This window comes from Capra hircus, chromosome 7 (genome assembly GCF_001704415.2).
Source record: "Capra hircus breed San Clemente chromosome 7, ASM170441v1, whole genome shotgun sequence".
NCBI lineage: Eukaryota > Metazoa > Chordata > Mammalia > Artiodactyla > Bovidae > Capra > Capra hircus.
This window is the reverse complement of record NC_030814.1, coordinates 1845708-1868206: the sequence shown is the minus strand read 5'-3', so window position 1 is coordinate 1868206 and position 22499 is coordinate 1845708. Positions and strand designations below refer to the sequence as shown.

Below are 22499 nucleotides of genomic sequence, written 5' to 3'. Positions count from 1 at the left end.
TTGAAAGTAATAAAATTGCACTGTATGAAAATATTTTACAGCTGAAACATTTTGTGCTGTCTACAAGTCCCCGTTCTCATCATCATTGTTAAACAGAGGCCCGTTTTGCAGGGCTTCACTCTGTGCGGCGCCTGTGTGCCAGTAGGTTGCCCCACCAGGGGGCGGCTTCCGTGGAGCTGCGCTGAGTCAGTGCGGTGGGCACTGCTGGGCTCTGGCCTCAGTGAGCGCTGGGCACCCACAGCGGGGCAGGCGAGCCTGCAGGGGCTGCTGGCGTTCTCATCATCATTGTTAAACAGAGGCCCGTTTTGCAGGACTTCACTCTGTGCGGCGCCTGTGTGCCTGTAGGCTGTCCTACCATGGAGCTGCGCTGGGTTAGTGCGGGTGGGCGCGGCTGGGCTCTGGCCTCAGTGAGCGCTGGGCGCCCACAGCTGTAGGTTGCCCCACCAGGAGGTGGCTTCTGAGGAGCTGCGCTGGGTCAGTGCGGTGGGCACAGCTGGGCTCTGACCTCAGTGAGCGCTGGGCGCCCACAGCAGGGCAGGCGAGCCAGCAGGGGCTGCTGGCAGCGGCAGTGCTGGCCGCGCTTCGGGACGTGGGCAGGATGCGATCACGAGGATGGGGCCTGCTGGTTTTCTGGGTCTGGGTTGGACCCTTTGCGGGGATTCCAGCCGCTGCAGGGTGGTTGTCCACGTGTGGCCGTGGCTCTTTTGGGCCCCTTGCAGAAAGTAAGGGTGGATGTGGAGTCCCAGCTCGCCCCTCCAGAGCGACTTGGCGCTCCGCCACACTGCCTGTGCGACTGTCGTGCCTCGCGGGTGCGTGACCTACGAGGGACGATTTCTGGGGCCGAGAGTGCCTTGGCCCCTGTGTTCTGACAGGGTAGTATGTAATTAAGAATTCTTGGCGCTCACATCATGAGGGCCTTTATTTCCTTGGATAGACAGTACCCTGGAAGAGCTTCAGGCATGATAAGCACAGGTTTGGGAGATCATGCAGCGTTCCTTAGTAATGGGTTTGTGGCTTGTTGATAGAGTTGCATGCATAACTGTGGCCACAGCCTTAGTTCACATGCTTTCTGTGCACATCTTAAGGGGTGCGTGGTCACTTGGGTGACTTGTCATTCAGTCAGACCAAAATGCTTCCTGTTAAGAGCCTGAGAGCTGACTAAATAGGAGGGTTTCTCTGAATGGTTGAACAACAGCTGACTGCCGGGGCTGCGGTGGTACCGGTGATGCCCTTGCTGGAAGCGCGGACTCGCTGTACCAAATCACTGCTCCCATACTGAGCTTTAACGCAGTGGCTCTTAGCTGGGGATGTGTGAGAACCGCCTGGGGAGCCCTTTAAAAAATTATACAAGGCAGATGTATGCACTCTCTCTGGGTGATCCCGTTTGTCCCCACTGCCTCAAATCCACAGTGGTACTGACCACTCAAGTTTACACGTTCTCCTGCCGTTCAGACGTGCCCGTCTGTGTGACCCCACCGCTGAGCTGTCTGATGGCCCCAGGACGGAACCGTTGCCCCTCTCGGTTCCTCCCCACGTGTCCTGTTATCTCAGGATGCCACCCCACCCTCTCAGTTCCCCAGCTGCCTGAGCAAAACTAAGGGGCCGCTCTTCTCTCTTTCCTGGTGCCCCCCCCCACCGCCCCGGCTCATTTGTCCTGGCAGAGCCTCTCACATTCCTCCCCCTTGGCCTCCTTGGCCCTGGTTACCCTGGTATTTACCTGGCAAGCTGCAGCCACCTCTTAGTCCACTCCTGCGCTCCAGTTCCAGAGGAGCTTTAAAATGCTTCTTGTTCTTTGATCCCAAAGCGTCCACGGTGATGATATGGGTGTTTCTTTCCTGGTAAAATATGTGTAACCATGTCTTTTCCCGCCTCCTTTATGTAAAGATAATAGACAATCTTGTTAGGTCACAGCACCCCTGGGAAAGTAGAGGATAAAGTCACATGGTCTAACCTTCCTTGCTCCACGGTACGAGCTCCCAGCTCCTCAGGCTTGCAGCCCCCCACCCCTTCTGTGCACATTTGGACAGACTTCCTTCCGCTGCAAGGGTGAGGGTGCTGGCTGAGCTCCATGTAGGTCGGCTATCTGCCTGCTGTCTTGTTGCTGTTCAGTTGCTCAGTCGTGTCTGACTCTTTGCGACCTCGTGGACTGCCGCACACCAGGCCTCCCTGTCCATCACCCACTCCCCGAGTTTACTCAAACTCATGTCCATTGAGTCGGTGATGCCATCCAGCCATCTCAAACTCTGTTGTCCCCCTCTCCTCCTGCCCCCAATCCCTCCCAGCATCAGGGTCTTTTCAAATGAGTCAGCTCTTCGCATGAGGTGGCCAAAGTATTGGAGTTTCAGCTTCAACATCAGTCTCTCCAATGAACACCCAGGACTAACCTCCATTAGGATGGATTGGTTGTATCTCCTTGCAGTCCAAGGGACTCTTGAGAGTCGTCTTGAGCACCACATTTCAAAAGCATCAATTCTTTGGTCCTCAGCCTTTATAGGCCACCTCTCATGTCTGTACATGACCACTGGAACAGCCATAGCTTTGACTATACGAAAGCTTTGACTATACAGACTTTTGTGGGCAAAGCGATGTCTCTGCTTTTTAATTTGCTGTCTAGGTTTGTCATTGCTTTTCTTCTAAGGAGAAAATGTCTTTTAATTTCATGGCTGCAGTCACCATCTGAGGTGATTTTGGAGTCCACAGTAATAAAGTCTGTCACTGTTTCCATTGTTTCCCCATCTATTTGCCATGAAGTGATGGGACCAGATGCCATGATCTTAGTTTTCTGAATGTTGAGCTTTAAGCCAACTTTTTCACTCTCCTCTTTCACTTTCATCAAGTGGCTCTTTAGTTCCTCTTCACTTTCTGCCATAAGGGTGGTGTCATCTGCATATCCGAGGTTATTGATATTTCTTCTGGCAATCTTGATTCCAGCTTCTGCTTCCTCCAGCCCAGCATTTCTCATGATATACTCTGCATAGAAGTTAAATAAGCAGGGTGATAATATACAGCCTTGACGTACTCCTTTTCCCATTTGGAACCAGTCTGTTGTTCCATGTCCAGTTCTAACTGTTGCTTCCTGACCTGCACACAGGTTTCTTGGGAGGCAGCTATGGGTCTGGTATTCCCATCTCTCTCAGAATTTTCCACATTTTTTTTGTGATCCTCAGTCAAAGGCTTTAGTGTAGTCAATGAAGGTGTATTTGTTTCCTAATAAATCACAATAAACAGTGGCTTATACAAGAAAAAATGTATTATCCTATAGTTCTTCAGGTCAGAAGTTTGAAATAGGTCTTACTTGACTAAAATCAAGATGATGGCAGGGCTGCCTCTTTGTGGAGGCTTCACGAGGGGGTGTTTCCTCCCCTCTCAGCCTCTGGAGCCTGCGAGTGCTCCCTGGCTCTGAGGCCCCCTTGCAGCTCCGCGTCACTCAGTTCTGTCTCTGTGTCTCCTCTGATTCTGATGCATCTGCCACCTTCTTTTCCATTATGTGTGATTATGTTTGGACTTCCTGAATATTCTAGGAAGTCTCCCCATCTCAGAAATCTTCGTTAATCACATCAGCAAAGTCCTTTCTGCCATGTAAAGTAACAGACTCACCGATGTCGGGGTTAGGGCGTGGGCATCTTTGAGGGCCATTCTGCTGCCACACCTGGCGCTGTCTAACCTGGTTTGCGTGTGAAAGCTGACTTAACACTCGTGAGTGTCCTATGAATTAGTTCTTACCTGTGATCCCTGCTTTACAGAGGAGGAGACTCAAGCAGAGGAGTTACGTAATTTACCCGAGCTTATAGAGCCATTTATAGTGGAACCATAATTCAAATTTGGCTTGGCTTTATTTTTATCCTGTTTTATTTTCCAGCTTTATTGAGAAATAATTGACATATAGCACATAAGCTTAAGATGCACAAGTGATCATTTGATACAGGTACAGTGAAATAATGTTAGTTGACATATCCGTCACCTCACATACTCACTGTTTCTTTTTTATGGTGAGAAAACATACATATACAGTGTCTTTAACTGTGATCACCGTGCTGTACATTAGATCCCCAGAGTGTGCTCATCTTACAGCTGGTAGTTTATGCCCTCTAATTAGCATCTCCCCATTTTCTCCTCTGCCAGGCCCCGAGCGCCTACCACTCTACTCTGTTTCTGTGGCTTTTAGATTCCACATACACATGATACTACATATCGTGTGTGTTTCTTTGACCTCCTTCCCTTAGCACAACGCCCTCAGAGCGCATCTGTACTGTGGATGGGGCGTTCCTTCCGGCTGCTGTGACTGAGGGGTGTGTGCACTACGTTCTCTGCATCTGCTGATGGACACTTGGACGGCGGTGTTGTCCCGGCGGCTGTCAGGAGCGCTGCGGTGAGCATGGGGGTGCGGATGTCTCTTTGGGACCGTGTTTTCATTTCCTTCTTGTGCGCGCCCAGAAGTGGCGCTGTTGGATCCTGTAGTGGTTCTGTGTTTGATCTTTCGAGGAAACGCCATGCTGTTTTCCGTAATGACCATACAGTTTACATTCCCATGGAGAGTGCACAAAGGTGCTCTTTTCTCTACACCCTCATCAACACTTGTTACCGCGTGTCTTTTTGTCAACAACATTTCACCCATGATGAGGTGACATTGTTGTTTTGATGTGTGTCCCCCTGATGATTAGTGGGGCTGAGCACCTTTTTATGTACTTCTCGGCCATCTCTCTGTCATCTTTGGAAAAATCTGTTCCTCGCCCAGTTTTCAACCAGATTTGTTTTAAGCTGCTGAATTGTATGCGCTCTCCATGTCCTGGGCATCCACCCCACACTGGATGTGTGTGTGCGCGTGTTTTGTTTCTGTTCCGTGGGTGCCTTTGGTTCTGCGCTTTGCTGCCTTTGCTGTGCAGAGACTCCTAGTTCGATGTGCCCAGTTGACTGACTTTGCTTTCGCGGCTTGTGCTTTGGGGTCATATCCAAAACCTTGCTGCCCGGATCCCTGTCAGACGTTTTCCTTGTGTTTTCTTCTAAGGGTTTTATAGTTGCAGTTCTTATGTTGAGTCCATTTCAGTGGTATAGTTTGGGTTCTAATTCAGTCATTCTGCTTGTGGTTTTTCATTATTCTCAACATCATTTATGGAAGAGAATGTCTTTTCCCCATTGAATATTTTTGCCTCTCTTATTAAATATTAGTTGGCCGTATATGGGAGGATTTATTTCTGAGCTTCTGATTCTGTTCCATTGCCTGTGGGTCACTTTTTATGCCACTACCATACTGTTTTGATTTCTGTAACTTTTTAGTACAGCTTGAAATCAGGAAATGCCAGCTTTATTCTTTCTCAAGATTGCTTTGGCTTTTTGAGGTCTTTTATCATTCTATACAGATTGGAAGATTGTTCTTTCTATTTCTGTCAAAAATGCCTTTGGAATTTTGATAGAGATTGCATTCAATTTTGATAGGGGTGGCATTGGGTAATACGGACATTTTAATAATAATTGTTCTTTTAACTTATGAACAAGGAAGATCTTTCCATTTGTTTCTGCTCTGCTGCTGCTACTACAAAGTCGCTTCAGTCGTGTCTGACTCCGTGTGACACCATGGACGGCAGCCCATCAGGCTCCCCTGTCCCTGGGACTCTCCAGGCAAGAACACTGGAGGGTTTCCATTTCCTTCTCCAATGCATGAAAGTGAAAAGTGAAAGTGAAGTCGCTCAGTCGTGCCCAACTCTTAGCGACCCCATGGACTGCAGTCCACCAGGCTCCTCCGTCCATGGGATTTTCCAGGCAAGGGCACTGGACTGGGGTGCCATTGCCTTCTCCATTTCTGCTCTGCTGCTGCTAAGTCACTTTAGTCGTGTCCGACTCTGTGTGACCCCATAGATGGCAGCCCACCAGGCTCCTCCGTCCGTGGGATTTTCCAGGCGGGAGCACTGGAGTGGGCTGCCATTGCCTTCTCCCATTTCTGCTCTAATATATGTTGATTCCTTCTGCTAGTTTTGGGCTTAGTTTATTTCTGTTTCTCTGTTCCTTGAGTTGTAAAGTTAAGTTGTGTGAGACCTTTCTCTTTCTTGCTGTGGGCATGTACCACTATGAGTCCTCTTTAGCCTGGCTTTTTGCCGCATTCCCTGGGTCTCTGTAGGCCGTGTTTCCATTTTCATTTGTGTGAAGGTAGTTTTAGATTCCCCCTTGGTTTCTTCTTTGACCCATCAGGTATTCAGAAGTGTGCTAGATAATTTCCACATATTTTTGAATATTCCACCATCCTTCCAGTCAGTTTCTAGTTAGAGTCCACTCTGGAGGGGAAGGATCCTCAGTGTGCTCTCAGTGTTCCCACGTGGCGGCCCTGCTTTGTGGCCTGTCATGTCATTTTGTCTTACCATCTGTGCTGGAGAGTGCTCCTTGTGTGCGCAGAGAGAACGTGTGTGCTGCTGCTCTTGATGAAGTGTCTTCTGTGTGTCTGTTAGATCTGTCTGTTGTAAAGTGTGGCTCAGGACCAGTGTCTCCCTGTTGGTCTTCTGTCTGGATGATCTCAGTTGCTGGAAGTGGGGCCGTGAAGTCCTGTCAGTGTAGTGCAGTTCAGTCGCTCAGTCGTGTCCGACTTTTTGCTGCCCCAAGGACTGTAGTACGCCAGGCTTCCCTGTGCGTCACCAACTCCCAGAGCTCACTCAAACTTGCGTCCATCATGTTGGTGATCCCATCCAACCATCTCATCCTCTGTCGTCCCCTTCTCCTCCCACCCTCAATCTTTCCCAGCATCGGGGTCTTTTCCAATGAGTCAGCTCTTTGCATCAGGTGGCCAAAGTATTGGAGTTTCAGCTTCATCATCAGTCCTTCCAATGAATATTCAGGACTGATTTCCTTTAGGATGGGCTGGTTGGATCTCCTTTCTGTCCAAGGGACTCTCAAGAGTCTTCTCCAACACCACACTTCAAAAGCATCAATTCTTTGACACTCAGCTTTCTTTATGGTCCAACACTCACATCCATACGTTACTACCGGAAAAACCATAACTTTGACTAGACGGATCTTTGTTGGCAAAGTAATTAATGTCTCTACTTTTTACTATGCTGTCTAGGTTGATCATAGCTTTCCTTCCAAGGACCAAGCGTCTTTTAATTTCATGGCTGCAGTGACCATCTTCAGTGATTTTGGAGCCCCCCAAAAGATAAACTCTGTCACTGTTTCCACTGTTTCCCCATCTATCTGCCATGAAGTGATGGGACCAGATGCCATGATATTCGTTTTCTGAATGTTGAGCTTTAAGCCAGCTTTTTCACTCTTCTCTTCCACTTTCATCAAGAGGCTTTTGAGTTCCTCTTCACTTTCTGCCATAAGGGTGGTGTCATCTGCATATCTGAGGTTATTGATATTTCTCCCAGCAATCTTGATTCCAGCTTGTGCTTCTTCCAGCCCAGCATTTCTCATGATGTACTCTGCATAGAAATTAAATAAGCAGGGTGACAATATACAGCCTTGACGCACTCCTTTTCCTATTTGGAACCAGTCTGTTGTTCTGTGTCCAGTTCTAACTGTTGCTTCTTGATCTGCATACAGATTTCTCAGGAGGCAGGTCAGGTAGTCTGGTGTTCCCATCTCTTTAAGATTTTTCCACAGTTTGTTGTGATCCACACAGTGAAAGGCTTTGGTGTAGTCAATAAAGCAGAAGTAGATGGTTTTCTGGAACTCTCTTGCTTTTTTGATGATCCAGCGGATGTTGGGATCAAGCTTGAGCATTAAAGTCTCCTGTTGTTACTGTAGTGTCTGTTTTCCCTCGAGTCTGTTAATGATTGCCTGATATACTTTGGCGCTCCAGTGTTGGGCACATACATGTTTATTTAAGATTGTTTTATCTTATTGATCAATTGATTATTCTGTCGATATATAGTGACTTTTTTGTTTCTTTTTGCCATTTTTGACTTAAAGTCTGTTTTGTCTGATAGAATTATACTTTAGTTTTGGTTTTTATTTGCACAGAGTATCTTTTTTTCAAAAATATTGCTAGTTTATTTATTTATTTGACCCAGTTGCACAGCTTGTCAGAGAAGGCAGTGGCACGCCACTCCAATACTCTCGCCTGGAAAATCCCATGGGCGGAGGAGCCTGGTGGGCTGCCGTCTATGGGGTTGCTCAGAGTCGGACATGACTGAGCAACTTCACTTTCACGCATTGGAGAAGGAAATGGCAACCCACTCCAGTGTTCTTGCCTGGAGAATCCCAGGGACGGGGGAGCCCGGTGGGCTGCCGTCTGTGGGGTCGCACAGAGTCGGACATGACTGAAGTGACTTAGCAGCAGCAGCAGCACAGCTTGTGGGATCATACTTCCCCAGCCACGGATCCAGCCTGGGTCCTGGCAGTGAAATCACTGAGTCCCAACCACAGGACCACCAGAGAATTCTCCGGAACGTCTTTTTTCCACTCCTTCACTTTAAATCTTTGTGTCCCCTTAAAGCAGAAGTGAGTGTTGTGTAGGCAGTATGTAGTTAGTCTTGCTTTTTGTCCATCCAGCCACTCTTTTTTATTGGCAAATTAAGTCCATATCCATCTGGAGTAATCACTAATTGGTAAGAGCTTACTAATGCCATTTTGTTGCCTGGCTGTTTTGCAGTTCCCTTGTTCTGTATTCCTCTCCTGCTGCCTTCCTTTGTAACTTGATTTTCTGTAGCATTATGCGTTGATTCTCTTTATCTTTTGTGAATCTGCTGTAACATTTGGCTTTGTGGTTAACATGAAGATGAAGCTCACATGAAACATTCTGTAGTTCAGTCAGTCAGTTCAGTCACTCAGTCCTGTCCGACTCTTTGCGACCCCATGAACCACAGCACGCCAGGCCTCCCTGTCCATCACCAGCTCCCGGAGTTCACTCACACTCACGTCCGTCGAGTCAGTGATGCCATTCAGCCATCTCATCCTCTGTCGTCCTCTTCTCCTCCTGCCCTCAATTTTCCCAGCATCAAGGTCTCTTCTAATGAGTCAGCTCTTCATATCAGGTGGCCACAGTACTGAAATTTCAGCTTCAACATCAGTCCTTCCAATGAACACCCAGGACTGATCTCCTTCAGAATGGACTGGTTGGATCTCCTTGCTGTCCAGGGGACTCTCAAGAGTCTTCTCCAGCACCACAGCTCAAAAGCATCAATTCTTCAGCACTCAGCTCTCTTTATAGTCCAACTCTCATATCCGTACATGACCACTGGAAAAACCATAGCCTTGACTAGACGGACCTTTGTTGACAAAGTCAAGTCTCTGCTTTTTAATATGCTGTCATAGATTGGTCATAACTTTCCTTCCAAGAAGTAAGTGTCTTTTAATTTTGTGGCTGTAATCACCATCTGCAGTGATTTTGGAACCCAGAAAACTAAAGTCAGCCACTGTTTCCACTGTTTCCCCATCTATTTGCCATGAAGTGATGGGACCAGATGCCATGATCTTAATTTTCTGAATGTTGATCTTTAAGCCAACTTTTTCACTCTCCTCTTTCACTTTCATCAAGAGGCTCTTTAGTTCCTCTTCACTTTCTGCCATAAGGGTGGTATCATCTGCATATCCAAGGTTATTGATATTTCTCCTGGCAATCTTGATTCCAGCTTCTGCTTCCTCCAGCCCAGCGTTTCTCATGATGTACTCTGCATAAAAGTTAAATAACCAGGGTGACAATTACCGCCTTGATATACTCCTTTTCCTATTTGGAACCAGTCTGTTGTTCCATGTCCAGTTTTAACTGTTGCTTTCTGACCTGCACACAGATTTCTCAAGAGGCAGGTCAGGTGGTCTGGTATGCCCATCTCTTTCAGGATTTTCCACAGTTTATTGTGATCCACACAGTCAAAGGCTTTGGCATAGTCAGTAAAGCAGAAGCAGATGTGTTTCTGGAACTCTCTTGCTTTTTCGATGATCCAGCGGATGTTGGCAATTTGATCTTTGGTTCCCCTGCCTTTTCTAAAACCAGCTTGAACATCAGGAAGTTCACAGTTCATGTGTTGCTGAAGCCTGGCTTGGAGAATTTTGAGCATTACTATACTAGCATGTGAGATGAGTGCAATTGTGCGGTAGTTTGAGCATTCTTTGGCATTGCCTTTCTTTGGGATTGGAATGAAAACTGACCTTTTCCAGTCCTGTGCCCACTGCTGAGTTTTCCAAATTTGCTGGCATACTGAGTGCAGCACTTTCACAGCATCATCCTTCAGGATTTGAAATAGCTCCACTGGAATTCCATCACCTCCACTAGCTTTGTTCGTAGTGATGCTTTCTAAGGCCCACTTGACTTCACATTCCAGGATGTCTTGCTCTAGGTGAGTGATCAAACCATTGTGATTATCTTGGTCGTGAAGCTCTTTTTTGTACAGTTCTTCTGTGTATTCTTGCCACCTCTTCTTAATATCTTCTGCTTCTGTTAGGTCCATACCATTTCTGTCCTTTATCGAGCCCATCTTTGCATGAAATGTTCCCTTATGTCTAATCTTCTTGAAGAGATCTCTAGTGTTTCCCATTCTGTTGTTTTCCTCTATTTCTTTGCACTGATCGCTGAGGAAGGCTTTCTTATCTCTCCTTGCTATTCTGTAGTTATAACAGTCTATTTTAGCATGATAACAAGCTACCCTCGATCATAGACAAAAAAACTTTTACCTTTTACTCTCCCTTTTGATGTTTTGATATCATGATTTACTTCTTTTTATATTGTATATCCACTGACAAGTTACTGTAGCTAATAGTTATTTTAAATCTCTTGTTCTTTTACTTTTTTTTAGTTAGAAATAACACTACAGGCCACCATATCACACTATTAGAGCATATTGTGAATCTGACTACATACTTACCTTTAGCAGTGTGGTTTGCATTGTCTATGTTTTTGTGCTGCTAATAAGTATGTTTTCAGCTTTCAGATTTTTTTACAGAATTTCTCGTAAGACAGGTGTTGTGGTAGTAAGTTCTCTTGACTTTTGTTTGTCTGGGAGAGTCTTTATCTGCTCTTCATTTCTTGAGGCAGTTCTGCCAGGTGAGGCATCCTTGGTTGGCGTTACTCTTCTTTCAGCACTTTAAATCTATCATCCCCCTCTCTCCTGCCCTGCAAGGTATCTAAGATTCCTGCTTAGAAGTCCACCAGCAGCCTAATGGGGGGTTCCCCTAAAATTTACGGGCTTTTTTCCTCTTCTTGCTGTTTAGCTTTTCCTTTGTCTTTGACTTTTGTCAGTTTTATTATGCTGTGTCTTGGTGTGGATCTCTGTAAGTTTATTTGGTGACCTGTTAGCTTCATGAACCTGATATCCAAATCTCTGCTTAGTTTGGGAACGTTCTCTACCGTTACTTCGTTCGATAAGCTTTCTGCACCCTACTCCTTCTCAAAGTCCAGTCTTTGCAGACTGGGTCTTTTACTGGTATGCCACAGAGCATGCGGGCTTGTAGATTCTTTCTCACTCCTTTTCCTTGCTTCTCCTCTGGTGGGATGGCTTCGACTGGGCTGTCTTTGAGCCCACACGCCCTTTCTTCTGCTTGGCCACGTCTGATGTTAGCACTTCAGCTCTCAATCTCCTGTTTGGGTCTTGCATGTAGTTTCCTTCTCTTCATTGGGTGTCTCATTTTGTTGTTAAATTGTGTTTCTGATATTCTTGTATTCCTTATCTGTGTTCTCTTGTATCTCTGAGCACCTTTTCAACAAGTATTTTGAATGATTTGTTGGGCAATCCTGTATCTTCTTTGTTTGGGACTAGTTACTGGGGGTTTACTGTATTCCTTTGGTGGAGTCATGCTTCCCTGATTCCTGTGTCGCCTGTAGCCTAGTAAAGGTACCTGCATTTGAAGAAGCAGTGGCCCCTCCCAGGCTCCGTGGCTGCAGCCTCTCCCCATGTGTGCGGCATGCCGAGCGCGCTGCGACACCGGGTCTGGTGCGTCAGGCTGCAGTGAGCCACATGTGGCTGCATCAGCTTTGGGGGCAGTGTGATATCTTTTTGCTCAGGCCCCTGCATTCTGTCGCGTTGGTGTGGTTGCTGGCGAGTGCTGCAGCTGTTTGCAGAGGGCTCCAGGGCTGTTTGAGTCCTCAGGGGCCCTCCTGGGTTCAGCAGCTCCGCATCAGACCGTATGGCACGATGGCCAGCATGGGGGTGCGCATGCATCTGGCTGTGGGGCCCGGCTGCAGGGCCCAGGGCTGTGGCCCGGCTGGTTGCAGACACGCATGTAGCTGTGGGGCTCCAAGTTGGGCAGCAAAGCTGGGGCCACTGTGGCTGCTCAGGCGGTGGCAGGCGTCCTGCTGGTTGTGTCTTCCCGTGGCGGCTCAGTCCCATGGTGGGGATGCAGTGGAGCGCTGGGGGCAGGCGGTCAGGTGTCACGCAGATGACAGCTGGTGGGCCTGTGCCTGCGGGCACAGTGGTGCCTGCAGTGACCGCAGACGTGGCCTCATCCTGGCCGACACGCCGCTGCGGGGCCTGGCTGCTGGCCTGCCTTCCCAGGCTGCACAGTGTTGTGTGCGGAGGCAACGGAGGCTGCTGACGGGCACCAGGTTGGCAGTATCTTGCAATGCCTGGCTGACCGCCCCAGAGGCCTGAAGCGGCTGCTGGTGTGGCTCCCGGGCTCCAGAGAGGCTGGGTGGGGAGAGCAGGACGGGGCTTGGGGGCTGGTGTCGGGGAGCGTGCCTGCCTGTGGGCGGGAGCTGGTGGGGCCTGCGGGGCTCCTCCAGGGGCGGCAGCTGAGTCTTTCTCCAGGAGACAGGCCTCGGAGCCTCTCCCTCCCCAGCTCTGAGGCCGCTCCCCGGAGCCCTCTCTCCCCGTGCCTCCCAGTCTCTGTGTGTCTCTGCGCGCAGTGCTCCAGAGCACCGAAGACCTTGGCCCCTTACTCTGCTTCCCTTTCCCAGAAAGAGGGACTCTCTCCAGCTGTGGAGTTCCCTCTTGGCATTGAGCAACGCCAGCTTGGGGGATGGGGTGAGGCAGGCACAGTGAAGCTGCCGTCCTTCTTTCTGTGTGTGGTATTCTCGAGGGTTTTTTGTTCCACTGTGTTGCTGAAATTCTGTAAGTAGCCTCCAGAGCTCTCCCAGAACAATTTTGTTTGTGGATAACTGTCTAATTGTTGATCTTTGTAGGAAGATGGAGGTAAGGGTCTTCCATGCCACTGTTTTGGTGACGCCACTCGTTTGCCTTGGTTTAGAGTCTGCTCTTAATCACAGTTGCTGTTCCCTTCAACATAATTTTAGAAAGCCAAACCTTGGCTACAGCAGTAGCAGCAGTGATGTCTTCTTGAGTGTTTACTTGGTGGCAAAGGTGAAAGTGTTAGTCGCTGTCGTGTCTGACTCTTTGCGGCCCCATGGACTGTAGCCCGCCAGACCCCTCTGTCCATGGCATTCTCCAGGCCAGAATACTGGAGTGGGTGGCCATTCCCTTCTCCAGGGGGTCTTCCCGACCCAGGGATCGAACCCGGTCTCTTGTGTCTCCTGCATTGCAGGCAGATTCTTGACTGTCTGAGCCTCCAGGGAAGCCCGTCCCGGGGGTGGCAGACTCAGTACTAATTCATTTATAACCATTGCAAGCAGTGGGTATGAGCACCACATTTTGCCGAGAATGAAACTGAGGCTTCCAAAAGTTAAGCTACTTTCTCAAGGTCACAGTGCTGGTGAGTGCTGAAACTAGAATCAGAACCCACAGTGTGGCCCAGAACCCGTGTCCTTTTACCTTTTCAGCTAAACTGGTTGCCCTTTATTTGGTAAAAGGAATCATTGAAAATAAAAGTAACCATATTTGCTGCTATTAAAAATAAAAACGTGACCTCCTGCCGCAAGGACCTGAGATGGGTGAAAGCCACTGCCTGGCGTAAGCGGAGTTTCCGGTGGTGCGGCTGTGAGTTCACACCCCGCTGTGGGAGTCGGGGGGTGCTTTGCCGAATGGCTGGCTGACTGCTGCATCCTCTTAGGCGGCAGCCTCCAATCTTTTTGGCTCCAGGGGTCGGTTTTGTGGAAGAGTTTTCCACTGACCGAGGTTGGGGGTGAGGTTCGGGAAGATTGGGGCGCCTCACGTATCTTGTGCCCTTTTTATTGCTGCGTCAGCCCTACCTCAGACCATCAGGCATTAGGTTCTGGAGGCTGGGGCCCCCGCTGCCTCACTGAGATGCGTGCCTTCAGAGCCACAGGTCCCAAACCTGAATGGTCGCCAGAGTGACCCCTGGAGCATGAGCGTACCAGTTCCCGGGGCCCTACGTGGCATTCCAGGGTGGATCCCAGGGATTTGTACTTTCGAGCAGCCTTTGCAGTGAGTCTTGATGGTCACTGTTGGAGCCTGTTCACCCAGCTACACTCACTACATGAAGGGCACTTTAGTGACAGAATCCAAATGCAGAAAAATCCTGATGTGATAGAGTGATAGCTGACTCTAACAAAATTAGATTTAAAGGGGAAGAAGCATCAGGGGTCAAGCTTTCTTCTTTAGAATGCTGCCTCTTCAGAATGCTGGTTATATACATGTGATATTGTTTTCTCTAGAGTTCCCTTGATTATAAGTTTGACTTGGTTGCATGAAGATTTCATATCACTAACGTGGAAGGAAGGATTCTAGAATTGTCTCAGGGTTCAAACGCCCTCAGTCACCCTCGTCAGCTGAAAATCGTAGCTCATTGAGCCACAGTTACTGACGGTTGTGAGACCTGCAAACATTTGATTGGACTGTACAGAATCCATAATCTTTGCTTTAGAAAGGAAACCACATTTTTTGCGCTACTCACGAGGTCATGATGGTCACCCTATGGCTGAATAGGATCACTTTCTCTCTCATTTCCCAGACGGTCCATAAAGAGCACGCTGTTTATTTAGGGCTCCTCACTCTTTTCTTACCTACGTTTTGGGTTACAGTGAAGATTTTATCTTTCTTCAAAAATTGTTAGTTTCATTTTATTTGTATTTTTACTATAGGTGTATGTGCCACAAAATGACAGTTCCTACTTCTTTGTCTTAGAAAAAAATGTTACACACTTGTTTTTTTAAAGTAAATATTTTCAGTTCTGCTTTGTGCCAGGCATTGTGCTCGGCATCAGCATACCGTGGGTACAATGGTGAGTAAGCAGCTGTAGTGCCTGTTCTAACTATAGTGATTCATTTAGTGATGAAGATGGGGAACAAACACATGAATAAAATAGGCAAAAATACAGTGGAAGAAGCAAAGCAGTAAGCTGACCTGAAGTGTGACACGGGGAGGCCTGCTGTGGAGCAGACGCCTGGAGAAGACCATGCACGGCGGGCATCCGGGAAGCGGCGAAGCGCGGCTGACAGAGGGGCCCGCGCAGGCCTGGGCGGAGGCGAGACGGGGGCAGGCTGCCCTGGCAGCGCAGGCGGGAGGAGCCCGTCTGCAGCGTGGGAGACCTGGGTCCAGTCCCTGCAGCAGGAAGATCCCCTGCAGGAGGGCATGGCGACTCCAGTGTTCTTGCTGGAGAATCCCGTGGACGGAGGAGCCTGGAGGCTACAGCCCTTGGGGTCGGAAAGAGTCGGACACGCCTGAGCGTCTCAGAGCAGCACAGGAGAAGGGTGTGGCTGCGTAGAAAGCGAAGAACTGAAGAGCCTCTTGATGGAAGTGGAAGAGGAGAGTGAAAAAGTTGGCTTAAAGCTCAACATTCAGAAAACTAAGATCGTGGCACCTGGTCCCATCACTTCATGGCAAATAGATGGGGAAACGGTGGAAACAGTGGCTGTAATGGAGGGCAGCCAGGGCGGCCCGTAGCGCAGCCACTGCCCTGCGCCCTTGGCCTCTGCTCCCGAGCAGGCAGGAGTCGCTGGCCCCTCGGAGGTCCTGCTCCGCCATCGGTCCGGGTGGGCCCCTCCCCCTCCCACATGCCAGCAGTCCCTGAGTGAGCTCAGTGCTCCCGCTGCCCAGAGGGTGGTCCTTGGGCAGAGAGCAAGGTCAGAGGTCACAGGCACCCAGCTCTTTGGCCTCTGAGCAGCCACCGGGCTGTAGGCCCGGGAGCAGGCGGGGCGGCCCCCGAGGGCTCCTATCTCCCCACAGCCCAGGCCTGGGGCGGCGGGGACCCTCCCCCCCGTGCACCTCTGCCCCCAGCGTCAGCGGCCACGTGCAGGGACACAGCCTGGGCCCCTGGGCCTGCCCTCGCAGCGCCTGCGGAGCCCGCAGGCCACCTGGGTCCGGACCGGCTCCTCAGATGACCAGGGCAGGGTCTGGGCCCTGGCCCTGAGGGGGCCGTCGCTGAGACCGCCTCCTCTTAGCCGGCACCCGGACTTGCCCTTTCTTGTGAGGACAGAGAAAAACATCCCTTTGAGAGAGATTGCAGGACCATGGTTACCTGACCGTGGTGACCTCTAGGACAAACGGTCTGACACTACGAAGCCTGCATCAGCTCACTGCGTCCCTCCTGCCCCTTTCTAGAAGAGCACGTGCTGAAGCTTTCAGTAACCAGGGGCTCTTGGGGCCTGAGCCCCCCACCTCCCCCCATAGCCCTGTAATGAGCCTGTCTCTGTTCCAAACGCCAGTGTTCACTATTGTGTGGCCTCGCTCTGCAGGGGCACACGGACTGGTGTTTTTGGTAATGGGTAGGGCCGTTGAAGGGAATGGCGGGGCTGAGGGAAACACCAGAGGTTTTTTTTGGATGGGTTGTAGTATTAAGTTGAACCCTGAGAAACTGGTGACATTTGACTACTTCTAGCTTAAGAGAATGGTAATTTCATATTCTTTGACCTAATGTAATCACGATGGTGTGATCGCTCATCTGGAGCCAGACATCCTGGAACGTGAAGTCAAGTGGGCCTTAGAAAGCATCACTACGAACAAAGCTAGTGGAGGTGATGGAATTCCAGTGGAGCTATTTCAAATCCTGAAGGATGATGCTGTGAAAGTGCTGCACTCAGTATGCCAGCAAATTTGGAAAACTCAGCAGTGGGCACAGGACTGGAAAAGGTCAGTTTTCATTCCAATCCCAAAGAAAGGCAATGCCAAAGAATGCTCAAACTACCGCACAATTGCAGTCATCTCACACGCTGGTAAAGTAATGCTCAAAATTCTCCAAGCCAGGCTTCAGCAACACATGAACTGTGAACTTCCTGATGTTCAAGCTGGTTTTAGAAAAGGCAGGGGAACCAAAGATCAAATTGCCAACATCCGCTGGATCATCGAAAAAGCAAGAGAGTTCCAGAAACACATCTGCTTCTGCTTTACTAACTATGCCAAAGCCTTTGACTGTGTGGATCACAATAAACTGTGGAAAATCCTGAAAGAGATGGGCATACCAGACCACCTGACCTGCCTCTTGAGAAATCTGTGTGCAGGTCAGAAAGCAACAGTTAAAACTGGACATGGAACAACAGACTGGTTCCAAATAGGAAAAGGAGTATGTCAAGGCTGTATATTGTCACCCTGGTTATTTAACTTTTATGCAGAGTACATCATGAGAAACGCTGGGCTGGAGGAAGCAGAAGCTGGAATCAAGATTGCCAGGAGAAATATCAATAACCTTGGATATGCAGATGATACCACCCTTATGGCAGAAAGTGAAGAGGAACTAAAGAGCCTCTTGATGAAAGTGAAAGAGGAGAGCGAAAAATTTGTTGGCTTAAAGCTCAACATTCAGAAAATTAAGATCATGGCATCTGGTCCCATCACTTCATGGCAAATAGATGGGGAAACAGTGGAAACAGTGGCTGACTTTATTTTTCTGGGTTCCAAAATCACTGCAGATAGTGACTGTAGCCATGAAATTAAAAGACCCGTACTCCTTGAAAGGAAAGCAGAGACATTACTTTGCCCACAAAGGGCCGTCTAATCAAGGCTATGGTTTTTCCAGTGGTCATGTATGGATGTGAGAGTTGAACTGTGAAAAAAGCTGAGTGCCGAAGAATTGATGCTTTTGAAGTGTGGTGTTGGAGAAGACTCTTGAGAGTCCCTTGGACTGCAAGGAGATCCAACCAGTCCATCCTAAAGGAGATCAGTCCTGGGTGTTCATTGGAAGGACTGATGCTGAAGCTGAAACTCCAGTACTTTGGCCGCCTGATGTGAAGAGTTGACTCATTTTAAAAGACCCTGATGCTGGGAGGGATTGAGGGCAGGAACAGAAGGGTCCGGCAGAGGATGAGGTGGCTGGATGGCGTCACCGACTCAAATCAGGACCAGTACTCACAATGCCCTGTGAGCAGAATCAATCTATGCACATCTACTGCTAATTAAAAAGCCATCATGCAATTATCTGCCCATATAAGGCACTCGCTCCTGGGGTTGGCCTCACTGTGATCACATGAGTTTGGGTGAACTCCAGGAGTTGGTGATGGACAGGGAGGCCTGGCGTGCTGCGGTTCATGGGGTCGCAAAGAGTTGGACAGGGCTGAGCGACTGAACTGAAGTGAACTGAATGTTATACTGTTGAGGTGGCGTTACCTTTAGAAGGGGAATTTGATGAAGCAGTGTTGAGGGAATTGAGCCATTGATGGGTGTAGAGATCACCAGTGGAGTGTTGGCCTTTGAAGCAGAGAGAGAGGAGGGCACATACTCTTTTCAGCTGTGACAGGAGGGAAGAGTGATGAGCAGATGGAACCATGCTCGGGTGACCACAGTGAGGCCAACCCCAGGAGCGAGTGCCTTATATGGGCAGATAATTGCATGATGGCTTTTTAATTAGCAGTAGATGTGCATAGATTGACTCTGCTCACAGGGCATTGTGAGTGCTGGTCCTGATTTCCTGGTAGTGGGCTCTGAATTTTCTCTTAAAAGTCTTTGCTATCAGTGATGATTTTTTTTCCCTTTACTCAGTTATTCTCTTTCACCAAAAGCAGAATAAATCAAGTATTGTGACCTTCTTTCCCACTCCGTGGCAGTCAACACTGTGGCCTTCCTTTAGAGCTGATTAGCAAATCAAAGAGTAAAGTGGTTTTCTCACAAGTGATTTTCTTGCCCTGCAGAAAATTGTCTTTTTCAATATTACTATCAGTGTTCTTTGACTTGTCAGCATAATTGAAACATTATCTATGATTTCTGTTACTTTAATGCAGACTGCAAGTGCATCTTTTTAAAGTCATATCACTCTTCTGTGACACGTATACAGATTTTGCTTATGGAAGTATGTGTATTTCAGGAATTTTAGCTGTTTGGAGCAAGACTTTATTCTATCGCATAATATAGTTTAAAAAATGATTCTCACTAGACCATTATGCTAACATATCCCCAGGCCATGATTTTCTCTATGGACTTATTATTCAGCACAGAATTCCAGGTACTGATCATTCATTGTATCTTTAAAGCTACAGTGAACTTAAAAGTCATCTTAAGTGCCAGCCGGATCCTTTTTCGTGGAACACCGATCACCTGTAATGTTTATTTTGCATAGTACTATCATCCATGGATTATGGGACTGGGGTCTCAGTGAGAACATTCCCAAAAGGAACTTAATTGACTCTTTTTCAGTGTGTTCTTTTAAGCTGCAAGTAACTTTGCACTGTGCATGGCTCCAAAATTATCTTTTCTTCAAAGTACAGAAAGGTCTGGAGAAACTTAGCACCCGTGAATTAATTTATACATTGTAAGTGTCTGGTAAAATACATGGCATCTTTAAAAGCTCTGGAATGGTGGTATTTTAGACTAAGGTTTTATTTTATGGGTGTGTAGCTTTTACTGCAGGCCAGACAAGTCAACACGCTCTAATTCTGCTTGGAATCAGAGGAACTTGATTTACTGTTACCTGCCGTGGTAGAAATTGTAAGTATCACTGAAGTAGGCTTGTGTCTGGTGCTGGAAATATTCAACAGAACTCATCAGAAGTGATTTCAGAAAGCCTCAGTCTGGGGTATTGTGATGATGAGTGAAGAAAAATTCTCCCTTATTTCAGACAGCCTTTGATAGCGCGTTTCAGTTCAGTCCAGTCGCTCAGTTGTGTACGACTCTTTGCGACCTCATGGACCACAGAAGTCCAGGCCTCCCTGTCCAGAGTTTACTCAAACTCATGTCTGTGGAGTCAGTGATGCCGTCCAGCCATCTCATCCTCTGTCATCCCCTTCTCCTCCTGCCTTCAATCTCTCCCAGCAGCAGGGTCTTTTCACATGAGTCAGCTCTTTACATCAGGTGTCCAAAGTATTGGAGTTTCAGCTTCAGCATTAGTCTTTCCAGTGAACACTCAGGTCTGATTTCCTTTAGGATGGACTGGTTGGCTCGACTCTCAGTCCAAGGGACTCTCAAGGGTCTTCTCCAACACCACAGTTCAAAAGCATCAACTCTTTGGTGCTCAGCTTTATTTATAGTCCAACTCTCACATCCATACATGATTATTGGAAAAACTATAAGCTTTGACTAGACAGACCTTTTTGGCCAAGTAATGTCTCTCCTTTTTAATATGCTGTCTAGGTTGGTCATAACTTTCCTTCCAAGGAGTAAGCGTGTTTTCATTTCATCGCTGCAGTCACCATCTGCAGACCAGACCACCTGATCTGCCTCTTGAGAAACCTGTATGCAGGTCAGTTAGAACTGGACATGGAACAACAGACTGGTTCCAAATAGGAAAAGGAGTGCGTCAAGCTGTATATTGTCACCCTGCTTATTTATTTCTGTATGTATCTTTTATTAAAAAGGTGAGTAATCATGTCATACATACAGTTTTAAAACTGTGTTTTCATCACTTTATCTTCTGAAAATGGCTTCTCAATTTTTAAAAGAAGATGTATTTCTAAGTTTTTAGTGAGTAAAAACTACTCGTGATGTTAGTTATTGTTTGACCAGCCCTTCACTTTGGGACATGTAGATGTTTTTCCTTTTCTCCTTTCTGTCTTTGCGTATTTACCGGTGAGGGAAATTTTGTTTCTGGGTGTCCAGATTCGTTCTGCTTTCTATGCGTTTATTTTGTTAAACCTTAATGTGGCCTTTTTTGCAGCCGTGGGGCTGGCTGCTGCTGAGCGTTTATTCTGTTAACCCTTCATGTGGCCTTCTTTGCAGCCGTGGGGCAGGCTGCTGCTGTGGCATGGACACGGGGTCGCCTTGTTTGCTCGATGTAGGGAACCATATCTCATGCCCATCTGCCTTTCTAGCATGCAGCACTGTGCCTGCACGGAGGGTGTTCACTAAAGCAGTCTTGTTGTGTGGAGGAAGTGTAGAGAGCTCTGTGACATGCATTTAAGTACTGTGTCTTGGGACCCAGGATATCGGAGTGAACAAGATGCAGATTGCGACAGAAGTGGATCGCCGCTTCCTCCTCCCGGGCATCCTCCCGACCCTGGGGTTGAACCCTGGCCTATCTGTCGCATGGCAGGCAGTCTCCCGCACTGCATGGATTCTTGACTGACTGACCCACCAGAGAAGCCCCTTTACTCGGACATGCGTGACAGAAAGAGCAGCCTCCTATAGATCAGAGGTTGCAGGCCTATTCTATAAAGGAGAGTGTTTGTTTAGAGGCGGCAGGCCCCTGTGTGTGAGGATCAGTTAACAGGAACAGAGGCACACAGTAGGGCAGTAGCAGTCTAAATGGCTTCCAGGGCAGCTGCCGGGGAGGCCTGTGCCAGGCTTCTCTTAGCACAGCTCATTGAAAGAGCTGACGAGATGTTTCTGTTGATGGTAGCTCTTGTTTAGGATTGTTTACTGGTGTTCCTGGTTGAAATGGAATGGCCATTTTCCACTTCATACTTTTTTGTTCTTTTAAGTAACTGGACTCATTTGTACCTCAATTTAAAATTTCGTACCTGAATATAATATGGCATTGCACTTAGTGATTTTAGAGGCCTGAAGGTCTTTTAGGACTGGGTTTGGGGCAGTAGGAACTATAGGCCCAAATATTCTTGGTCTGTGCTTTGCACATTTTAAAATGGGACTAAACAAGGGCTGCAGCCATGGAGAAGGCTTTCTGCCGTTCACTGGCGTTTAACCCTGCCAGCTGCTCGTGCTGTCAGTGACGCCGCTGAGAAAAGAGAAAAGTGAAGGGTGAGTGGCTACCCTCTTGGTCAGGCACACAGTTTAAAGAAAAACATTGTCTGTCTCAGTAGAGCTATCTTAGAGTTTCATATAGCTGTCTTTTTCTTTTTTATTATAGGGCCAGCTTTCAATGTTGCAAGAAAAAATAGACCATTTGGAACGTTTGCTAGCTGAGAATAATGAAATCATCTCAAATATTAGAGACTCGGTCATCAATTTGAGTGAATCTGTGGAGGATGGTACGAAAAACTCGAAAGGCAACTTCAGCCACGGTGCTGGCTCGCCTCTCCTGCCGGCGAAACGTCCGCCGCTCGCAGTTGACCCTGGAGACTGCCTGTTCGCTTCTCAGAGTGGAAGCCACAGTCCAGATGTGCAGGTAATACGCGCATTCATTAATAAGCACTGGCACTTGATTTGCTTTTGTCTTTTTAGATTTGATTTGGTACCTGTTTATAGGTGCTGAATTCTTTGGATTACAGTTTCTATTTTTGTAAAATCATTTAATTGGTCACATGATCATTGATGTTCTTTTTAGTGGTAAAATACTGTAATTCTGTGTTTCTCGTAGTTTTTCTTTCTTTTATACTATGTGACTATGGCTTTTTCTGTGTGCCTCTTAGGTTTTATTTTCTATATTACTGGAAGACCTTTAGAGGTTTAAATCTTGGCAAAGAGAAT

General features: G+C 47.9%; 1 protein-coding gene across 1 annotated transcript in view; it reads left to right on the top strand.

Annotated features, from left to right (window-relative positions):
* MAN2A1 (mannosidase alpha class 2A member 1) overlaps positions 1 to 22499 on the top strand; it is a 194625-nt gene that overhangs the window by 15204 nt on the left and 156922 nt on the right. Inside the window, 1 exon segment of the mRNA NM_001289106.1 lies at positions 21940 to 22197. Coding sequence (NP_001276035.1) covers positions 21940 to 22197 — 258 coding nt within the window.